The 20,378-nt window shown below is 39.9% G+C and overlaps 1 protein-coding gene across 3 annotated transcripts in view; it reads right to left on the bottom strand.

Annotated features, from left to right (window-relative positions):
* The window catches only part of mecr (mitochondrial trans-2-enoyl-CoA reductase), a 56,139-nt gene that overhangs the window by 23,554 nt on the left and 12,207 nt on the right, over nucleotides 1-20,378 (bottom strand). For 2 of the 3 annotated variants that reach the window (XM_068006796.1, XM_068006797.1), the window contains exons 4-5: nucleotides 19,801-19,944; nucleotides 7,447-7,549 (exon numbers count right to left, since the gene is read on the bottom strand). In XM_068006796.1, coding sequence (XP_067862897.1) covers nucleotides 7,447-7,549; nucleotides 19,801-19,944 — 247 coding nt within the window. The remainder of the gene's footprint in view (nucleotides 1-7,446; nucleotides 7,550-19,800; nucleotides 19,945-20,378) is intronic. The other variant, XM_068006798.1, reaches the window with a different exon arrangement.

Genomic DNA, 20,378 nt, shown 5'->3' with positions numbered 1-20,378 from the left:
CAAGAGTGGGAACTCAGGTTGATTTCTCCCCTTCCTATCCTGGAATAGCTGAGGACATCTGAGGCATTTGAACTGCTGGCCCTGCTGAGATCAGCTAACATATATAGACTGGGGATCGGGCATGGGACCTTCTGGTCTCAGGCTTAGTACATGACAGGGAGCATTTACTCATCAAGCCACAGCAGTTTTCAATAAGTATACCCGAGAACAATCATTTTCATTTGGATTTTGATAGGATCTCAAGGAGGTGCAAGAATTCCAGGGAAAATTAAAGTGGTATCTCTCTCCAAACTGTACAATCTATGCCGTTAGTGCCAAGGTGCAGAGAGAGATGGATTACTTGACCCCAGGGTTTCTTTATACTTCACTCATCAAACCTTCTGTATTTACAAGCTCTGGAAACTCTGTCACATGCGTAAACACACACACCAAGTAACAACTGCAAGCGTCTAATAATAGTGTGAAGGTAAATGCCATGAAGCTATATCTTGACAACTGGAGGCAAACAGAACTAAAAGAAACAAAATATAATTTTGGATAAGAATTTTCCAATTACTTCAGAATGCACTTGTGGATATGTTCGATAGAATTCATTAATTAGAGGATTTTTTTGCAAATTAATTCAAAGTTTTGTAAAATTTTCATATAAAGATAATTGCACGGGTGTATGCAACATTACACAAATGAACAGATGGAGTTTTTAACCGTTAGAACTTAGCCTTGGTGTCCTAATATAATGCAAGGTAGCTCCTCCGACAGCTCAGTTGGTGAGTAACTGGGCCATAGAGACCAGGAAGGTTCCAGGTTTGATTCCCAGTCTGCGCTGAGTTAGTTGGTCTCTGCCAGGGTGATAGTAGAGGCTGTAAGATTGGCCTTGGTGCCCAAGTTAGAAAGGGGAAAATTGATCAGGGCTCCTGCTGTCCAACAAGTGCTGGTGGAAATGTATGTGTGCAGATGCCAGGTGAGGATAGAATTAGGATTCAGCTTTGATGCCTTTCCAAGGTCAAACAGCCTGCCAATACTCACTATCTAGGCTCATGTATGAAGAATGACCAATTGGAAGAAAGAGGAGAAAATTATCTTAATTGAGTGCAGCACGAGATTGAAATTTCTGTCTCTTCTAATTTTAGTAAGAAAGTAGATGTGCCACTTTATACTCACGTTTATTAGTGAAGACAGGAATTGCAACCTTCATGTTTTTTCCAAGAGAATTAGGGATTTTAAAGGATTATATAATATAACACATGATGGAGAAGATGACAAATCAGGACTATTATTCTGTCCACAATAGTTAAAACGTGGGCCTCTAGCTGACTACAAAGCTTTCCATCTCTAGCAGCTCAAGTAATGCTTAAAGTAAGATTATGGCATTATGACTCTACCAAGGAAATTTTAAAAAAGAAAACTAATCTGAAATGTTCTTGTCCATAAGACCATAACAGATAGAAGCAGGAGTAGGCTATTCGGCCCTCGAGCCTGCTCCACCATTTAACGAGATCATGGCTGATCTAATTTTTACCTCAACTCCACTTTCCTGCCCTTTCCCTATATCCTTTGACTCCCTTGCTGATCAAAAATTTGTCTAACTCAGCCTTGAATGTATTCAATGACTCAGCCTCCACAGCTTTTTGGGGTAAAGAATTCCAAAGATTCACGACCCTCTGGGAGAAGAAATTCCTCCTCATTTCCATCTTAAACGGGCAACCCCTTATTCTGAGACTATGCCCCCTAGTTTTAGATTCCCCATGAGGGGTAACATCCTCTCAGCATCTACCCTATCGAGTCCCCTCAGAATCTTGTATATTTCAGTAAGATCTCCTCTCATTCTTCTAAACTCCAATGAGCATAAAACCAACCTGTTCAATCTTTCCTCATAAGACAACCATTAACTGTATGCTGGGGAACCTTTCTTACCAATAAGATAAGGGCAAAAGAGACAGTTATTGCTTTTCAGTAAACACCCTGTGTGACCCTGTCAGAACTAAAGTATAGGGTCATAACCGTGTATATTTAAAAAGGTCACCGGGGAGTGGGTGACACTGTAAATCAGACTAAACTGATGCCATTGAATTCTATTTTCTACTATCCGAACGGTCCTGTATGAAATTAGATTGGACGGTCTCAATCCAGTTACTTGTGGCTCGCACTGTAAAACTGCCCATAATTCAGTACAAATTGGCGTTCTCACTCAACAAGCTATAAGGTTTGCTAGTGTGGGAAATAAAATAAAAAATAACAGCAGTGCAGCTGTTGATATTCTTCTGTGGTTCAATTAAGGCACCTGTTAGGGCACTGGAGAGGAAGCTTTATCTTCTATCTAATCAAGTGATTAAGAATCCTTGATGACAACACTGTGTATCACAAACGGAAAAGTCGTCCATTTTCCAGCACTAACTTCTCTCATGGATGAGCGCAAGCATTTTCTGCAAGCTGTAGTGGAAAACAGCGGTGATAACTGACAACAATTTTGATTTGTACAGTGCCTTTAACAGAGAAAAATGTCTCAAAGCACTTCATAGAGATATGAGGGAACAAATACAAACACAAATGAGAATATAGACTACATATTAAAGAATGCCCATAAAGATGTAATTGCAAATAATATTGACATCGATCATTGAATCATTAAATGAGTCTATTCAGGCCACTATGCCTGTGCTGTAATCCCATTTCTCTGCTCTTTCTCTGTATCCTTTTAGAAGCTTCTTTTGCTATAATTATGCAGTTCCCTTTTAAATTAAATTTATAGCCTCTGCATCAATAGTCACTTGTGGTAATGCATTCTACGTTCCAATAACCCTCTCTGTGAAAAGATTTTCTTCTGACTTCCCCTTTGTTCTTCTATTGATAATCCTGAGTTTATGCCACCTTGTTACCAATTCACCAACTGGTGAAAATAATGTTTTACTGTTAATCCTCTCAACACAATCTGGAATTTTTAAACTTTATCCGATTCTCTTTATCCTTCACTGTTCCAGTCAAAAAAAAACCAATTTTTTGAGACTTTCTTTATAACTATAATCTCTCATTCCTGGGGTGGGCCATTTAATTCTGAGATGAGAAGAAATTTCTTCACTCAGAGGGTTGTGAATCTTTGGAATTCTACACTCCAGAGCGCTGGGGATGCTCAGTCGTTGAATATATTCAAGGCTGAGATTGATAGATCTTTGGACTCTAAGGGATATGGGGATCAGGCAGGAAAGTGGAGTTGAGGTCAAAGATCAACCATGATCTTATTCAATGGCACAGCAGGCTCGAGGGGCCGTATGGCCTACTCCTGCTCCTCTTTCTTATGATCTTAGGAGTTGAATACGGAACGCGTACCACTATGCTACAGTTTACTGGACAGATAACACCCGCTGCCATTGACCTTAGTAAGCAGAAGAATCAAACCATCAGACTGTGGCTCAGGCTGTAAACCACTAAACAAATTTATTGAACATAAAATAGGTAAAAGAACTATGCTCAGTACAAAAAAATTACTTAGTGATTACAAACCACTATTTTCCTCAAAATGGTCGCAGCCAACTTTAAAGCTACAATCTGCAGTTCCATTAAATTTAATAATTAATCCATAGGAACTACAAATAATCATGGCACCGCTCCTCTCACAAACCTAACTCAAGTCTTCAACAGAAATATGGCTGTCAATCAAACCTATTACTTTAAAAAGAATCCCATAGGATGTTTGAATGAATGAATGACTAGACCCATCAACCTGAGATCGCAGGAAATTACCGCTTGTCCCACAGTAACAAACTACACACATATTAATGCCATCAGCATACTAAACCATAATGTATATTCTCTGCAGGCTGATGAATCAGCTCACATTACTTAAAGTTAATCTTGTGTGCACTATGACCAGTATATAAAAAAATAATCCAATATAGACAAAAATGTTTCACTGTTATCGTACATTCCTATTAGGAGGTGCCCAGAACTGCACGCAGTACTCCAACTAACCAATGTTATACAAACACATTCAACATCACTTCCTTGATTTTATATGCAATACCCCTATATATAAAATTCAAAATCCTATTCACCTTTTTACCTGCTCTACCATCTTAAAAAACCTATGTACCCGCATCCATATAACTCTCCATTTCTTCACTATTAAGAATCCTATTATTTAGGATATACTTCCTTTCATTGTTCTTTTCCCCCCTTTGCATTGAACTGCATCTGCCACGTGCCTGCCCATTTCATCTGTGTTCCTGCAATCTTCCTCACTTTGCCATATCCCCTAATTTGGTGAGCAAATTTCAATATCATCCCTCTTGTGTCTATGTCTAAATCATTCATATAAGTTGAAAAGAAAAGAAGCCCTAAGCTTAGATCCCTGAGGTACATTACTCACATCCCACCAACCCCAAAAAAAATCCATTTACTCCTGCTCTGTTTGATGCCCTCCAGTTATCCCAACAACCTACATTCCCTTTATCTGATACACTTTGTAATTTTCTCAGAAAACGCAATTAAATTAGTCAACCTACCCTTTACAAATCCATGTTGACTATGGCTGATTAACTCAGGCCTTTCTAAGTGTTCATCAATTTCATCCACTATTGTATGGACCCTAGAAGTGTACTGACAACTAAGATAAGATTGCTGGTTTATCACTTTCTCTTTTAGATAGAATTACATTAAAAATAGAGCAGAGAAACAAGGCGGCCTTCGAGACACACGACAACGCAAAATCGTCGAGCAGAAATTGATAGCCAAGTTCCGCACCCATGAGGACGGCCTCAACCGGGATCTTGGGTTCATGTCACGCTACACCACCAGCGAACAAATGTTATCTGTTTTTAATATAATGGGACATTTTCTGGCTTTCTCTGCCTTCCGGATGTTTCTGCCTCTCTCTGTTTTTTTTCCTGTTTGTTTTTTTGTTGAATGTGTATTCGGGGGTTCTGCAGGTGACACCTCTCTGTCTGAACACGGTGATTGCCTTGGCAACGGGCAGTTGCAGGGGCATTCTGTAAACACCATGTATTGTTCTATATGTATAAATGCGTAGGCTTCGAGGAGCTCCTGAACATTTACCTGAGGAAGGAGGAAGCCTCCGAAAGCTTGTGAATTTAAAATAAAATTGCTGGACTATAACTTGGTGTTGTAAAATTGTTTACAGCAGAGAAACAAGCCATTTGGCCCAACTGGTCCATGCCAATGTTTATACTCTACACGAGCCTTCTCCCACCCCTCTTCAGGAACAAGGGTACATTTGCTACCCTTTGGCACAATTCCACTTTACAAAGAATTTTTGAAAACTATGGTTATTGCCTCCACGATCAAAACTTTGTCAGTATTCTGGGATGCACATCGTCTGGGCCTGGTGACATTTCCACTTTTAAAGTCCCATTAGCTATTTTAATACAGCTTCCTTTTGAATAATTATCCCCAGTCGTCATTCTTCCATATCCTCCTTAGGTACTCTTACAATCATGTTTTCCTTCCTCTATAAAAATTGAGGAAAATATTTATTAAGGTTTTTTTTGTCATTCTCTCACTCTCAAGTGCAAGACAGACCCTTAGTCTCCAACTGATCTCATCCCTTCTTTGGTTAGTCTTCTATTTTTGTGTGTTTATAAAAGATGTCTAAGATATTTATGCAAAAAGCAATCAAAATGTATGACAGGAAAGAACAGTACATGGACATACAAATCAAAAACTGAAAAGCTCTGATTTTCAAAAGGTTTTGCACTCAGAAACACAATTAAGCCTTTAAGGTGCAAAATACATTTGTGCTATTTTATTGCCCTAAAAGATGGTGTATTATTCCATTGTGCAAAGTTAACTATGTTTAGCTGGCTAAGTTCAGAATCATTATTATACAACGGCAAAGTTCTGCCTTATCTGAAAATAGCGATGTGTCCAACAAGAGGAAAGCAATAAGAACTTGACAAAAATTTAATGAAATGTATCTTACTGAAAGCTGCAAATTGGTGCTCATGGGCACACATATCAAGAATCCGATGGGAAATATTTCATTAATAAATCTGATGAAATTCATTCAAATGTTTTGGAGTTACTGAGGTGAGAAGATAGTATTCAATTATAGAATGTTTACAGACACTCTGTCCAATGCATATTGATTCAAAGCATTCCTATTTCTGGAAGGATCCCAGAGGAGCAAATTACCGCTTTGCTCAAAATGCAATACTAAGCTTTTACGTTACTAAAGTCGTAATCTCATAGATATGTGAACGGCCAGATCGGAGTCTCATTTTCAAAATGAATCCAGTGTCTATTAGGGGAAGTTATTTATGAAACTCAGTTAAAAAAGGTACTTTTTTCACATGAGAGCAGAAAATATTGATATCCCTTTAGAAAAGGGCAGACTTGGAAACTTTTCAATCAACAAAGCAAACAGAATGCCGAATTTTATAGCCAAAATAAAAAAAGAGGAAGTCAGATGAAGTCCTACCTAAACCATACGACATTTTGGTCAGATCACGACTTGAGTATTGTGTCCACTCCTGGTCTCAAGCCCTGGAGGGGTGCAGAGAGGAGCCACAAGAGTCATCCCTAATATCAGATGACTGGTTTATGAGGAAAGATTGGAGAAACTTGGGACTTTTCAACCTTGAATGAAGGTGATCGAGAGGAATCCACATAGAAGTATACAAGATAATTAATAGAGAAAAGCTAAATACACACTGGGTGTAATTTTGAACTTTGCCGCCTGAGCAGTAAAATGGAGGAGCGTATTACCCTGCTCTTTATGGATCCTGTCCAATTTGCATTCCATTGATTTTATTGGAACAAAAATCAAACGGGTTCTACAACAGGTGTGTGATCTGCTGCTCCAGGTTACCAGCCAGGCGGCGAAATTGAAAATTACGCCCAATGTTAATCATATTGAATTGTGATAGTAGCACAAGTGGGCACAACTTCAAACTAGTAAAAGAAAAATTTAGGACTAGTGTCAAAAAATTTTTCATACACAGTCATCAACACGTGAACGGACTTCTGGCTGGGTAGCGGAGGTAAAGCCCCTGTAATGGTGCTGTGATAGGGGAACTGTTGATTCTTTCTAAGTGAATGAGCTAGGATGGGCCAAATGTGCTTCATCATTTGCATCTATTTTGTGAGCTTATGTGATTTGATAGTGTGTATAGGGAGATGGGAAAAGACCAATGAAGTTTAAGTTTAAAAATGCAAGCTCATTCTTTCAAGCTCGTCTCATCGATGCAATGTCAATGACACAAATTAAATTCCCCTCCTTCTTCTGAGTTCTGGAGAGGAGGCAAGGAAATTAAAATCCACTCAATGTTTGGCTATTAAAACATCAGGATCCACCTTCCGACTGTATAATACTGTCTTGGCTAGCTTGGTGAGAAGATGTTAAATTGACTGTTCTTGCTAATTATAATTCCACTTGATGCATCAATTCAGTTCTTCTAAGAGTATTTATGCAGACAAAGTTTACCCAACACTCACCTATCTCTGATAATATTAATGGTCTTCAGTCCCATGGCTTTGGCTATCTGAATTGCTGCTTGGCCCACACCACTATTTGCAGCATTCTGTATCACAGAGTCACCTGTAAAACACCAGAGTGTTACAGAATAATCTCCACATCAGCTTTCATATGTGCTCCAAACAATACAGACAGCAATCAAATCTGCACAAAATATGCAATTTTAGGTATCAATTGCTAATGCGCTATACCTGTATTGTATACTTTAGATGTCAGAATCTGGTCAAATTTAACATCTTTTCTCCTATTGATAGCTAGTTGAGATACCTATGTAAATGAATCAAAAACCAGCAACATCAAATTTGAAAATATTCAGTCTTGCTTTTTACGACTGCTGCACTTCTAAAGCCAAAAAAAAAAGACAAGACTTCTGCAGTAATTTGTCAGTGAGGATCTTCATATGATAAAAACAAGCAACTGTACACTCTAAACCACAGGCATCTATCCTGATTAATAGACTGCTGTCAGACCTCCTTTCAGCTCCTAGGCAGGATGTCCATGACCCTCATTACTTTTTGTGCTTGCCTTAAAGCTATTGGTTCCGGTAATCAGGCACCTTTAGATTCAGAATGACAACCATGGGAAAGGGGGGAGTGAGTGTACATTATTCTGTTGACATTACAAAATCTTGAAGGGAGGGACAACAGCAATGGTACAGACAAGATCTTTAAAATTTCAAGGTGCAATTCCCCAGATGGATCAGCAAGTTTATCTACCGTGTAGTTGAGCCATACAGATCAGGAAGGTCGCAGGTTCAATTGCTAATTTGTGCTGATCTCAGTCAAGGATGCTACAATTGGTGACAGTGCTCCTAGATTAGGGAGAGGAAAATCAGCCATGGTTTTCGATTAGGATCCCTATTCAGCAACCCCTGCTGGAAGTATGCATTGGTGGATGTTGAGTGAGGACAGGAATGAGGTTCAGTTGCAATGCCCCTTATGCTCAAATATCTTGCTGACATGTAATGTTTAAGCTCACACATGAATAATGGCCACTTAGGCGAGGTATTGGAGAGCATCAAGTGACTGTGGAATTGTATCCTAGCAAGAAGTCAACCGTTTCAGGAGAAAAGCTGGTGGAGAAAATTGATAACATTTCCAGCCACAAGAGAAACTGGATCATGTCAAAGATGAGCTGGGAATAGATTCTGAATGTAGGTATGGTTACATGTGCAGAAAGCTTGCACAAATGCAAAACTAAAGCCTATATAATACAATGAATAACCATTCTGTCGGCTTACCTGATCCCAAAATAGATCCCAAGAGGGCACGGTTAACGCAAAAAGTGAGTTATTGGAAGTGTGCTGGAAAGGAACCAGACAACATGCAAATGTTTCATGATTGCCTTGCCTTGAAAGAGGGTTTTGGGAATAGATATTTTCATAACACTTTTTGTCACATATTATTGACTGACAAGTAAAATCAGAACTGAGGAGGTAAGGACCGTACAAATCAAAATTGAGGAAAACAACTAGAAAACTACTACTGAGAAATTATTGACACCATATAAAAATAACCAATTCTGAATGATTAGACAAGAGGACCTACCAATAAAGGAATGGAGAAAGCAAACCAATCAAGCTGCCCTGCAAAAAAGTGAAAACCCCATTATTCATCTTTTCCCCCCCTTCGATGGCTGAAATTTCTAATGTCCAAAAAATAAAAACATAAAAAATTACATACTTTAAGTAACATGATAAAATTTACCCATTAAACTGTCTTGTGTATCTTTTAATACCTTCATTAAAGTTTTTAGAAACATAGGGAGTAAGCCATTCAGCCCTTCGAGCCTGTTCCGCCATTCAATTAGCTCATAGAGTCATAGAGTTATACAGCACGGATAGAGGCCCTTCAGCCCATCGTGTCCGCGCCGGCCATCAAGCCCTGTCTAATCTAATCCCATATTCCAGCATTTGGTCCGTAGCCTTGTATGCTATGGCATTTCAAGTGCTCATCCAAATGCTTCTTGAATGTTGTGAGGGTTCCTGCCTCCACAACCCTTTCAGGCAGTGAGTTCCAGACTCCAACCACCCTCTGGGTGAAAAAGTTCTTTCTCAAATCCCCTCTAAACCTCCCGCCTTTTACCTTGAATCTATGCCCCCTTGTTATAGAACCCTCAACGAAGGGAAAAAGCTCCTTAGTATCCATCCTATCTGTGCCCCTCATAATTTTGTACACCTCAATCATGTCCCCCCTCAGCCTCCTCTGCTCCAAGGAAAACAAACCCAATCTTCCCAGTCTCTCTTCATAGCTGAAGCGCTCCAGCCCTGGTAACATCCTGGTGAATCTCCTCTGCACCCTCTCCAAAGCGATCACATCCTTCCTGTAGTGTGGCGACCAGAACTGCACACAGTACTCCAGCTGTGGCCTAACCAGTGTTTTATACAGCTCCATCATAACCTCCTTGCTCTTATATTCTATGCCTCGGCTAATAAAGGCAAGTATCCCATATGCCTTCTTTACCACCTTATCTACCTGTTCCGCCGCCTTCAGGGATCTGTGAACTTGCACACCAAGATCCCTCTGACCCTCTGTCTTGCCTAGGGTCCTCCCATTCATTGTGTATTCCCTTGCCTTGTTAGTCCCTCCAAAGTGCATCACCTCGCACTTTTCCGGGTTAAATTCCATTTGCCACTGTTCCGCCCATCTGACCAACCCATCTATATTGTCCTGCAGACTGAGGCTATCCTCCTCGCTATTTGCCACCCTTCCAATTTTTGTATCATCAGCGAACTTACTGATCATACCTTTTACAGTCATATCCAAGTCGTTAATGTAGACCACAAACAGCAAGGGACCCAGCACCGATCCCTGTGGTACCCCACTGGCCACAGGCTTCCAGTCACAAAAACAACCTTCGACCATCACCCTCTGCCTTCTGCCACTAAGCCAGTTTTGTATCCAAAGTGCCAAGGCACCCTGGATTCCATGGGCTCGTACCTTCTTGACCAGTCTCCTGTGCGGGACTTTATCGAAGGCCTTTCTGAAATCCATGTATACCACATCCACTGCGTTACCCTCATCCACACGCCTAGTCACCCCCTCAAAAAATTCAATCAAATTAGTCAGACATGATCTTCCCTTGACAAAGCCATGTTGACTATCCCTGATTAATCCTTGCTTCTCCAAGTGGAGACTAATTTTGTCCTTCAGAATTTTTTCCAATAATTTTCCTATCACTGATGTTAGGCTCACTGGCCTGTAGTTCCCCGGTTTTTCCCTACTCCCCTTCTTGAATAATGGTACTACATTAGCGGTTCTCCAGTCCTCTGGCACATCCCCTGTGGCCAGAGAGGTTCTGAATATATGTGTCAGAGCCCCCGCAATCTCCTCCTTTGCTTGGGATACATTTTGTCCGGGCCTGGGGATTTATCCATTTTTAGGCCTGCTAAAACCACCAATACCTCCTCCCGCTCGATGTTAATATGTTCGAGTATATCACAGTCCCCCTGCCGTATTTCTATGTCTACATCGTCCTTCTCCATAGTGAAAACAGATGCAAAAAATTCATTTAGAACCCCTCCTACATCTGCCGGCTCCACACACAGATTGCCATTTTTGTCCCCAATGGGCCCTATTTTTTCCCTAGTTATCCTCTTACCCTTAATATACTTATAAAACATCTTAGGATTTTCCTTTATTTTGCTCGCCAGTGTTATTTCATGGCCCCTCCTTGATCTCCTAATTTCTCTTTTAAGTATCCCCCTGCACTTTTTGTACTCCTCTAGGGCTTCCTCCGACTTTAGCCTTTTGTATCTGCCAAAAGCCCTCCTTTTTTTCCTAATCCATTCTCGTATATCCCCTGACATCCAAGGTTCCCTGGAGTTCTTGGAAGTCCTTGGCTGTTCTGTATCTTAACGCCATCTAACCGCCTTGGTTCTGTAACCCTTAATATCCTTGGCTAACAAAAATCTATCACTCTCAGTTTTGAAATTTTCAATTGAACTAGCCTCAACAGTTTTTTTCCGGGGTGGGGGAGGGAGGGGGAAAAAAAAAAAAGAGTTCCAGGTTTCCACCACCCTTTGTGTGAAGAAGTGCTTCCTGACATCACCCCTGAACGGCCAAGCTCTAATTTTAAAGTTATGCCTCCTTGTTCTGGACTCCCACACCACAGGAAACAGTTTCACTCTATCTACCCTATCAATTCTTTTAATCATCTTAAACACTTCAATTAGATCACCCCGTAATTTTCAAGGGAATACATGCCGAGTCTATGCAACCTGTCCACATAATTTAACCCCTTTAGCCCTGGCATCACTTTACTTTAAGACCTCAGCATGTCTCAAAAGCTTGGGCGTAAATCAATAATTTTAACCATAGCTATCACTGTTAAACTGTCGAAAACTTAATTACCTATTATACACAATGCATTAACTTCAAACACTTAATTTAGACAAGTAAGAATTTATTAAGAAACTTGTACAAGTTGGAAGGTAGCTCAAGCAACAGTCGAGACTACGACTTCAATTCAAACAAAGAAACGTTTATCTTTTATACACTTGGTTCAGAAATGTCTGTCTATCATTGAATATGGGCGTACATGTACACTCTCAGTGGTCAAGTGGTTAGTCAATCAAAAATAGGGAACCCCCTCCTCTGGACTCCATAGCTTATTCCTGCTTTGGCACGTAGGCTTTGCAGGCATGAGAGAACCCTGCCTCCCTAAATTCCGAAGCTAGCTGATCACAGGGATGAAGTCAGTATCAAGGCTACATGGCCTCTTCAAGAACTGTATTCTCATTATTTTATAAGCCAGCATGTCCTTATCTACAAGGGGGGAGGGAGGGAGGCCAGACTGTACCAAGCACCTGCATAGCCAACTTAATTATCAACATACTAAGGACAATTGTGTCTTTCTGTGAGTGTGTGTGAAACTGTAACTACCCCATGTATGGGAGTCAAGGAGTTAACATTGGTCAAATATCCATCATGCTTTTCTCTTTTTTTATGGTCAAGTAACTGTTCATATATTTCTACATTAATGTGGTCTTTATAGTTTTCCACATTTATAGTTTTCCACAGATCTTAGGAGATGCTGCTGTCTAAAGTTGCCCAATTTCCCACCATGCATCAGTAGTATTTCCTTCAGAGAGGATCAAAATCCTCAATTTCATTCTTCAGGTAATGTTTACACTTTAAATATTATCCATTGCTGAATTAAACTGTTCAAGTTTTACCTTAGAGATAGTCAGACACCAATAGCTATGCTTTATTGTTTATAAGTAGTCAAAGCCAAAACAAATAATTTATTTTTCTTAGTAGAAAGCCCTTCCACTCTTCATTTTGGCTTCATATACAGGTAAGGATTTTTTCTCTTTTCAGTTGAATGACCACTCTCCATGGAAAAATGGGTGATATTGAAATAATTGCATTTTTTTGGACAGCTTTAATCACACTTCAAAATGTCAGCAGCATATATACAAAAAAAGACAAAGACCATTTCACGCTGGTTTCTTCTGGCTGGAAATTTACAAGAACCTATTATATGCGAACTTTTCCCTCACCAACTGCAATTAACCTGTAATTGAACATAATTAATTCTTTTTGCTGCAACACAATGAATGTTAGAGAAGCTATGCTACTTGAAATTGTGTTCCGGTTCGATTTTGTACTGAGAACTCTATTTTGTGGTTAAAAGGCAGTTTCTGCAGAAAACTGTTGAAACAGACAGTATCTGAAACTTGTCCAAAATCAGCTCAGAACTTCACGGTCCCTTTATGGCTGATACAAAGCATAGTCATAAAGAGAACTGCTTATTTTTTGTGTAGTCTGACCTTTTGGTAGATTAATCTAAGTGTCTAAGTTGCTTCTACCCTGTCCCCTAGATGTAGTTAGACAGGCAGTTTATGCTATGTCTTAAGCCCATCATTGACATAGACAGCCGTGGGAGTCTCTGGAACACTGGGCTAATGGAAGTTAATGCAAACCATGGGTAAAGGTCATGGAAGATGTACGATGTGATGGCCTTTATATGAGGATATAGTAATGGCTTTGATCTTTCCAATATTTAGTTGGAGGAAATTTTTGCTCAGACAAGCAATGTGACAAATGAAAGACAGTGGAGGGGTCGAGGGGGCTGGTTGTGAGGCAGAGCTGGGTGTCGTCAGCGTATATGTGGAATCTGATATCGTGTTTTCAGATGATGTTGCTGAGGGGCAGCATGTAGATGAGAAATAGGAGGGGGCCAAGGATAGATTCTTGGGGGACTCCAGAGGTAATGGTGCAGGAGCGGGAAGAGAAGCCATTGAAGGTGATTCTCTGACTACGACTGGATAGATAAGAATGGAACCAGGCGAGCGCAGTCCCACCCAGTTGGATGATGGAGGAGAGACATTGGAGGAGGATGGTAAACAATTATAAACATGACGGGTTTGTGGACGCAACAGTTCTGATGATGTCATTCCATTATTTTAAAATTAAATTAGATCAATACAATAGAACCCTGAATGTTTGTACATATGAAACATTTAATTGAAAAGAGTCATCAAATAATAACATGAAAATAAAACCATTCTGCTCAAAAATATTTTGGTCTCCTTTTGTTGCTGAGCCAATGTGAATTTCAAACCTTCGTGGCATGGGGGAAAAGAGGAATTAGTCAGACAGCCAAATTCACATTAGGGGCTATAGCAGATTCGATCTTTGCAGTATAAATGGGGTATCAAACAGGCAGGACTAATTGTTTCAACCACTGTATTAGAGATGCTTTTAATTCTTTATTAAAAGCTTGGATTTTGATTCAAATTGAATGGTGTTTGGAATCATGCTGCTAAAATGTGGTTAGATCGACAGCATTTAAACTCAAGCAGCCAACTGGTCACTGTAACACTGATTGACTGCTTGAAAATAAACTCACAGTTGATTCACCCTAAATGAATAAACTCTTCTCTAAAACACAGATTTTGTTCTAATGACACGTGAAATCCACAAACATACCAAAAAAAGACAGGAAAAGACCAGCTGATGCATTGAGCCTGCCCTGTCCTGGCATGGTGTCATTTCTGCACACCATCATCCCCATTCTCCGCCCCACCCTCCATGCGGTCACGCCATCTCTTGGAAAAGGCTAAAGAAAGACAAAAAAAACCTTAAGCCAATTTAGGAAATTCCTCTCTGGCTCCTGAAGGCAATCAATCCAGCTTCAGACCACAGCGACTGGGTGACACAATCCCCAATCACCCACCGACCTCCTACATGTAGAAATGTTTGCCACTTGCAGGAACTTGTCCAACTCCCATTTGAAAGAAGCTGCACTCACTGCACTTGTCGGCAACTTATTCTGGAGGTGTAGTAGGTACAGCACAGTAGGAGGCCATTCGGCCCATCATGCCTGTGCTGGCTCTTTGAAAGAGCTATCCATTTAATCCCATTCCCCTGCTCTTTCCCTATAGCCCTGCAAATTTTTTCCCTTCAAGTATTTACCCAATTCCCTTTTAAAAGTTACTACTGAATCTGCGTATACCGCCCTTTCAAGCAGTGTATTCCAGATCATTACAACTCGCTATTCTCTGTGAAAAGAAGTACTTCCTAGCATCTAGCCTACCTCTATGCTTTCATAATTAATACTTATGTCCCCTGATCCCCAATAACCTATCTAGCTCAATTAACTGATCTACTTGGACTGAGTCTAATCCTTTCATTAATTTAAAGACCACAGTCATATCTCTTCAAAGTCTATACTTTTCTAAAATAAAAAGCTCCACCTCTCTCGTCTGTCCTGATAACTGAGGACCCTTCAACTAGGTATCTTTTCACCATTATCAAGGGTTGGAAATCTGGCGTTACATGTTGGCAGCTTCAATTCTGAAAACAAAACAACAGTTGATGGGATGCAGATGTCTTATAGCTGTTTTTCCTGGGGATTGGTTTGCCTGCGATATACTGACCAGCCAAGGTCATTAGTCTCAGCCCACTCCATCGTTATTCTTTTTAGTTGAATGGGCTCACAAGACAAGATTGTTCTTGTTTCTATTGTTTGTTCTTGCTAAATTATATATTAGAATTCTTGTTGCCTATTTGAAGAAAGTGTGGAGATACTCACTATGACAATGATACTGCATTTAAACTACAGCAGTGTTTCTGGAGACAGCACTAAGTACGGTAGTGTTCATGCCTCTGGTATTTGGGAACACCACCATAAAAGGTGGTTGCATCTAAGCACTGGTAGCAGGAAAGATAAATTGTTGCCATTGGTGCCGCTTGCATTTTACTCTGGCCAGCCCAGCAGTGCATTTTTAACATTGTTGATCTTTGCAGCCCTTCCACTCCCACTGATCATCAATACGAGGGGTTCGCGGCAGAACCGTAAAATCATGAATGAAACTTTGCAGAGGTGTTGTTTCAACGTTACTACCAGTCTACAATTTGTTCTGCAGCATAAATGTGAACTCACAAAAGAGCACAAGAAGTAAGGTTATATTGCAAAAAAATTGTGTCTGCTCTCATCCTTGTTCAGTAAACATCGACTGAAATTTATCATTTTGAAATTTCAAAAAAACCATCATAAAAACCTTTTCCTGTTGTTGACAACAGGCAAGGGTAACCCAGAATGTGAGAGACAAGCAGCACTGATTAATGCATCTCATTCACACGGCATCCATTATAATGCTGTTACAATAGCAGTAAAAATTACACAAGTGGGAAAGCAAGTTTATGTCTACTGATGTTAATTTAGCTCCATTACAGTCAGACTTAGTCATTTCTCTTTTACAAAACCTCAATATTCCTTCTTTCCCGCAGTCTTCTCTTCATCCTAAAAATCGGTAGGTTTTGAAACCCAAGCTTGGTGTCACAAAATCACTGCTTCTCTATTTACTTCATCTTCCATCCTCTTGTTTTCAACCTCAGTGTTTCCCAGTGACTCACCTGACAAAGGAGGAAAGCTCTGAAAGCTTGTGATTTCTAATAAAGCTGTTGGACTATAACCTGGTGTTGTAAGACTCCTTACATTTGTCCACCCCACTCCATCACCGGCATCTCCACATCTATGTAACTATGGGATTGTTTTTTAAAAATTCTGATATCCTAAATTCCCCTTTAAATTTATTGTATTTGGCAGGATGCTCATAATAATGGTTGTCCTATTAATTGGGATTTGTATTCAAAGAAGGACAATCAAGAATCTATATTCATTTTCAGAGGGTGCATTTACCATTTTCACCCTACGCAAAATGAAATCAAAGCTTGGAAAAAAGCTTCTAGATGTAATGGAAGCTCTGATTATCAGTAGTTTGGAGAACAAGTGTGAAATATCACCTGATTAAAACTAAAACATTGCTGGAAAGAGCAATGAAAATGATCTATTTTGTACCATGGTAATTAAACTAATTACATAGCTAATCAGCACAGAGCACTAGAGGAACATCATTGAGTTAACAGCACAGAAACCGGCCATTTGGCCCAACTGGTCTATGCCGGCGTTTATGCTCCACAAGAGCCTCCCTCCCACCCTACCAACATATCTTTCTATTCCTTTCTCCCTCTTGTGCTTATCTAGTTTCCCCTTAAATGTATCTATGCTATTTGCCTCAACTACTCCTTGTAGTAGCACATACCACATTATTATCACCCTTTGGGTTAAGAAGTTTCTCCTGAATTCCCTGTTGGATTTATTAGTGAATATCTTATATTTATGACCTCTAGTTTTGGACTCCCCCACCAGTGGAAACATTTTTTCTGTGTCAACCCCATCAGGTCACCCCTCAGCCTTCTCTTTTCTAGAGAAAAGAGCCCCAGCCTATTTAGCGTTTCCTGATAACAATAAGAATATATTAAAAAGGGTTGGGGGGGGGGGGGGGGGGGCAACAAAAAGGCTACTTGGGTCAACGAACCCAATACTGACTAACATATACTCTTCTGCACTTAGTTGATTCCTTAAATGTGGCGAATAACCATAAGCAAAACTTCTAAGATGATAAAACACAGATTTCTCCCCGACCCCCAAAAGTAATCTCGCAAAAAAAGAACTCCAGGAAATAAATTTAACGTTATGATCTCTATTATTCAAGCTTGACTTTTTAAATTCCAGATAACATTCCCAGGAAGATTGGAAGCATAGTGTTCCACAGGGGATACGTCTGAAAGTTAACCGCACACCTTAGCTTGATGTACGTTTACTGCAATCTGTTCACGATTACCTCAAATGTTCATCTGCATCTTAAGTCATCTAAAAATTTTGAACAGATTACACACTAGAGCATCTTAATTATATTTCAGAATGATAATGCTTAGGAGGCCATGTCATGAAGATGATGACACTTTTTTTTGTGGAAATGCTCTTAAAAAGGGAGCTGGGAACAAGTTGTAAATTTTTGTTGAGAACTTAAGAAACGAGTAAGTAATCTTCTTGGCCCCCCATGTACCAGGAGACTCTGCAATACTAAATGTCTTCGCCCCAACATTAAGGCTCAATGGATCATTGAACGTCCTTGAGGCCAAGGAGGAAATTTCACCACAAAAAGGAGCCACAGATAACTAATGCTTCAATGAGATGATAGAAGTAGTCTCTTCAACAAGGTTGCATACATATGAAAGGTCGACATAATCAAAGGATTATTTCTTACAAGCCATGGTAGATCAAGTTAGAGGTTAACTGGCTTTATAGAGGGATATTTAATAATATTGCTCTTCACTCAATTTGTCATTGATGGTGACTCATCGATTGCTCTCACCTTCAATTTTCCAACTAATGCTCCCATTTATCTTGTCTTGCAGTTCTTACAGATGATAACTCTACACATTGCTCTCGTCCTTCAAATTCTCATCATCTGCGATTTAGTAAATTACTTCAGTCTAATGATTTCTCAGTGATAATGATTGGGCCTCATACCACAAACCACTGAACAAGGAAAATCACTGTGAGGCTGACAGTGAGAAATTGAGAAACAAGAACAATCAATCTGGGACCAGCAGCAAGAAACAGCAAGGCAAGATAAACCTGAGAAAGCTCATGTAAATCACTGAACAAGAACTTTAAAAAAGCAACTCAATTATCTGAACATGGTGTGCTGGGTGTGACTGACTTTATGGGTACACTGGAGGCACTGGGAGCAGTTAAAGTATGTTGATGCACAACCATCCTCACAAGCTCAATGTATTGATGTACATTCATACAAATATCTTCTGCATGTATGACTTAATTAAATAGGCAAATATAATTGAAGCACACTCTGCTGCTACAACCACAGGCTCTACAGCGATTAAGTTTTTGACCAACATTACGCCAGTAATCACGTTCTTTTTGGCAAAAGATAATGGATTTTGATGCTTAAAAATCATATTTTTAACGAAATGGTGCAGGTTAAGAACCTATGTGAAATGCACTTCCATTTTAAAATTTTTTTAAAAATTCTCCGATCTTCTCCATAGCCGCCGATTCCTGCTGGGTTACAGTTCCACTGGAACCTTGCCCAAGCAGCTATTCTTCATGTATGAACTTAGGCAGCGAGCATCAGTCAGCCATTCAACTGTGGAGTACATCATAGCCAAGTGCAGTCCTGTCCTTGCCCAAAGTCCACCCATGTACACTTTCCAGCAGGAGTCATTGGGTAGCGGTGCAGCAGCTGGCCTCTTAAATGGAAATGTCATCTTTGCTACTTTTCAGAGGCCAGCCACTAAATACATTACATCTTTGTCCAGCCTTAGTTACTAGCATCCACCTCCCTTCTCACTGCTTTTAGCGATTTATTTGTAATGGGATATGGGCATGTATTTTCCACAAGAACAACATGGGTTAAGGCCCCATGCTGAAGTATTCCTTCAAAGCTACTCCTGAATACTAATATACACATTTAAAGAATTGGTTACACGACAATTAAAAAATCTAAATTCACAGGCAGCAAGAAGGATTCCTAAAAGATGCTTGGTTGCATCTAATTTCTAGCACAGAAACAGGCCATGGGGCCCAACTGGTTTATGCTCCACACAAGACTCCTCCCACTCTATTTCATCTAACCCTTTCAGGATATCCTTCTATTCCTTTCTCCCTCATGTACTTATCCAGTTTTCCCTGAATGCATCTATGCTATTCACCTCAACTACTCCATGTGGTAGCAAGTTCCACATTCTAACCACTCTTTGGGTAAAGACATTTCTTCTGAATTCCTAATTGGATTTATTAATGACCATATATTTATGACTTCTAGTTTTGGACTCCCCACAAGTGGAAACATCTTCTCTACATCCACTCTATTAAACCCCTTCATAATTTTCAAGACTTCTATTAAGTCAACCCTCAACCTTTTTTTCCAGAGAAAAGAGCCCCAGCCTTCATTACCATAATTTACTGATTATTTAGAACTGAACAGGGACACATACCAGGTTTCAAAGTCTCAAAGTCGCACAACATTCTATAGGCGGTACATGGGTTGACACCCAAGGTAGCTGCACACAGAAGAGGGATGTTATTCGGAACTTTAACAAAATCATTCATATTGCCCACTGCTTCCATCCTCCAGGTTCCTGTTAAAATAACACACCACAAAATACAGAGCCTACGATTGAACTGTGACAGTTTCCAAATTAATGTGTGTTCACAATGAATCTTTCTCTACTGCCTATTTTCAGTGCACCAGAGCAAAAATATATATATCACCAATGTTCATTCTATCCAAAGAATATTGCTAATGGAGATTCTTTGAAGTGATTTCTTTCTTTGTGCTCAGGAAAATGTGAGGTGTCAGCACAGCTGAACATTTTAAGTAAAAAAGAAAGACTTGCCTTTCACGACCTCAGAATGTCCCAAAGTGCTTTACAGCCAACCTTTGAAATGTACTCACTGCTGTAAAGTAAGAAACGAGGCAGCCAAATTGCGCACAGCAAGGTCCCACAAACAGCAATGAGATAATGACCAAATAGTCTATTTTAGTGTTGTTGGTTGAGGGATAAATATTGGC

The sequence above is a fragment of the Heptranchias perlo genome, chromosome 26 (assembly GCF_035084215.1).
Source record: "Heptranchias perlo isolate sHepPer1 chromosome 26, sHepPer1.hap1, whole genome shotgun sequence".
Classification (NCBI taxonomy): domain Eukaryota; kingdom Metazoa; phylum Chordata; class Chondrichthyes; order Hexanchiformes; family Hexanchidae; genus Heptranchias; species Heptranchias perlo.
This window is presented reverse-complemented; position numbering and strand designations above follow the sequence as displayed.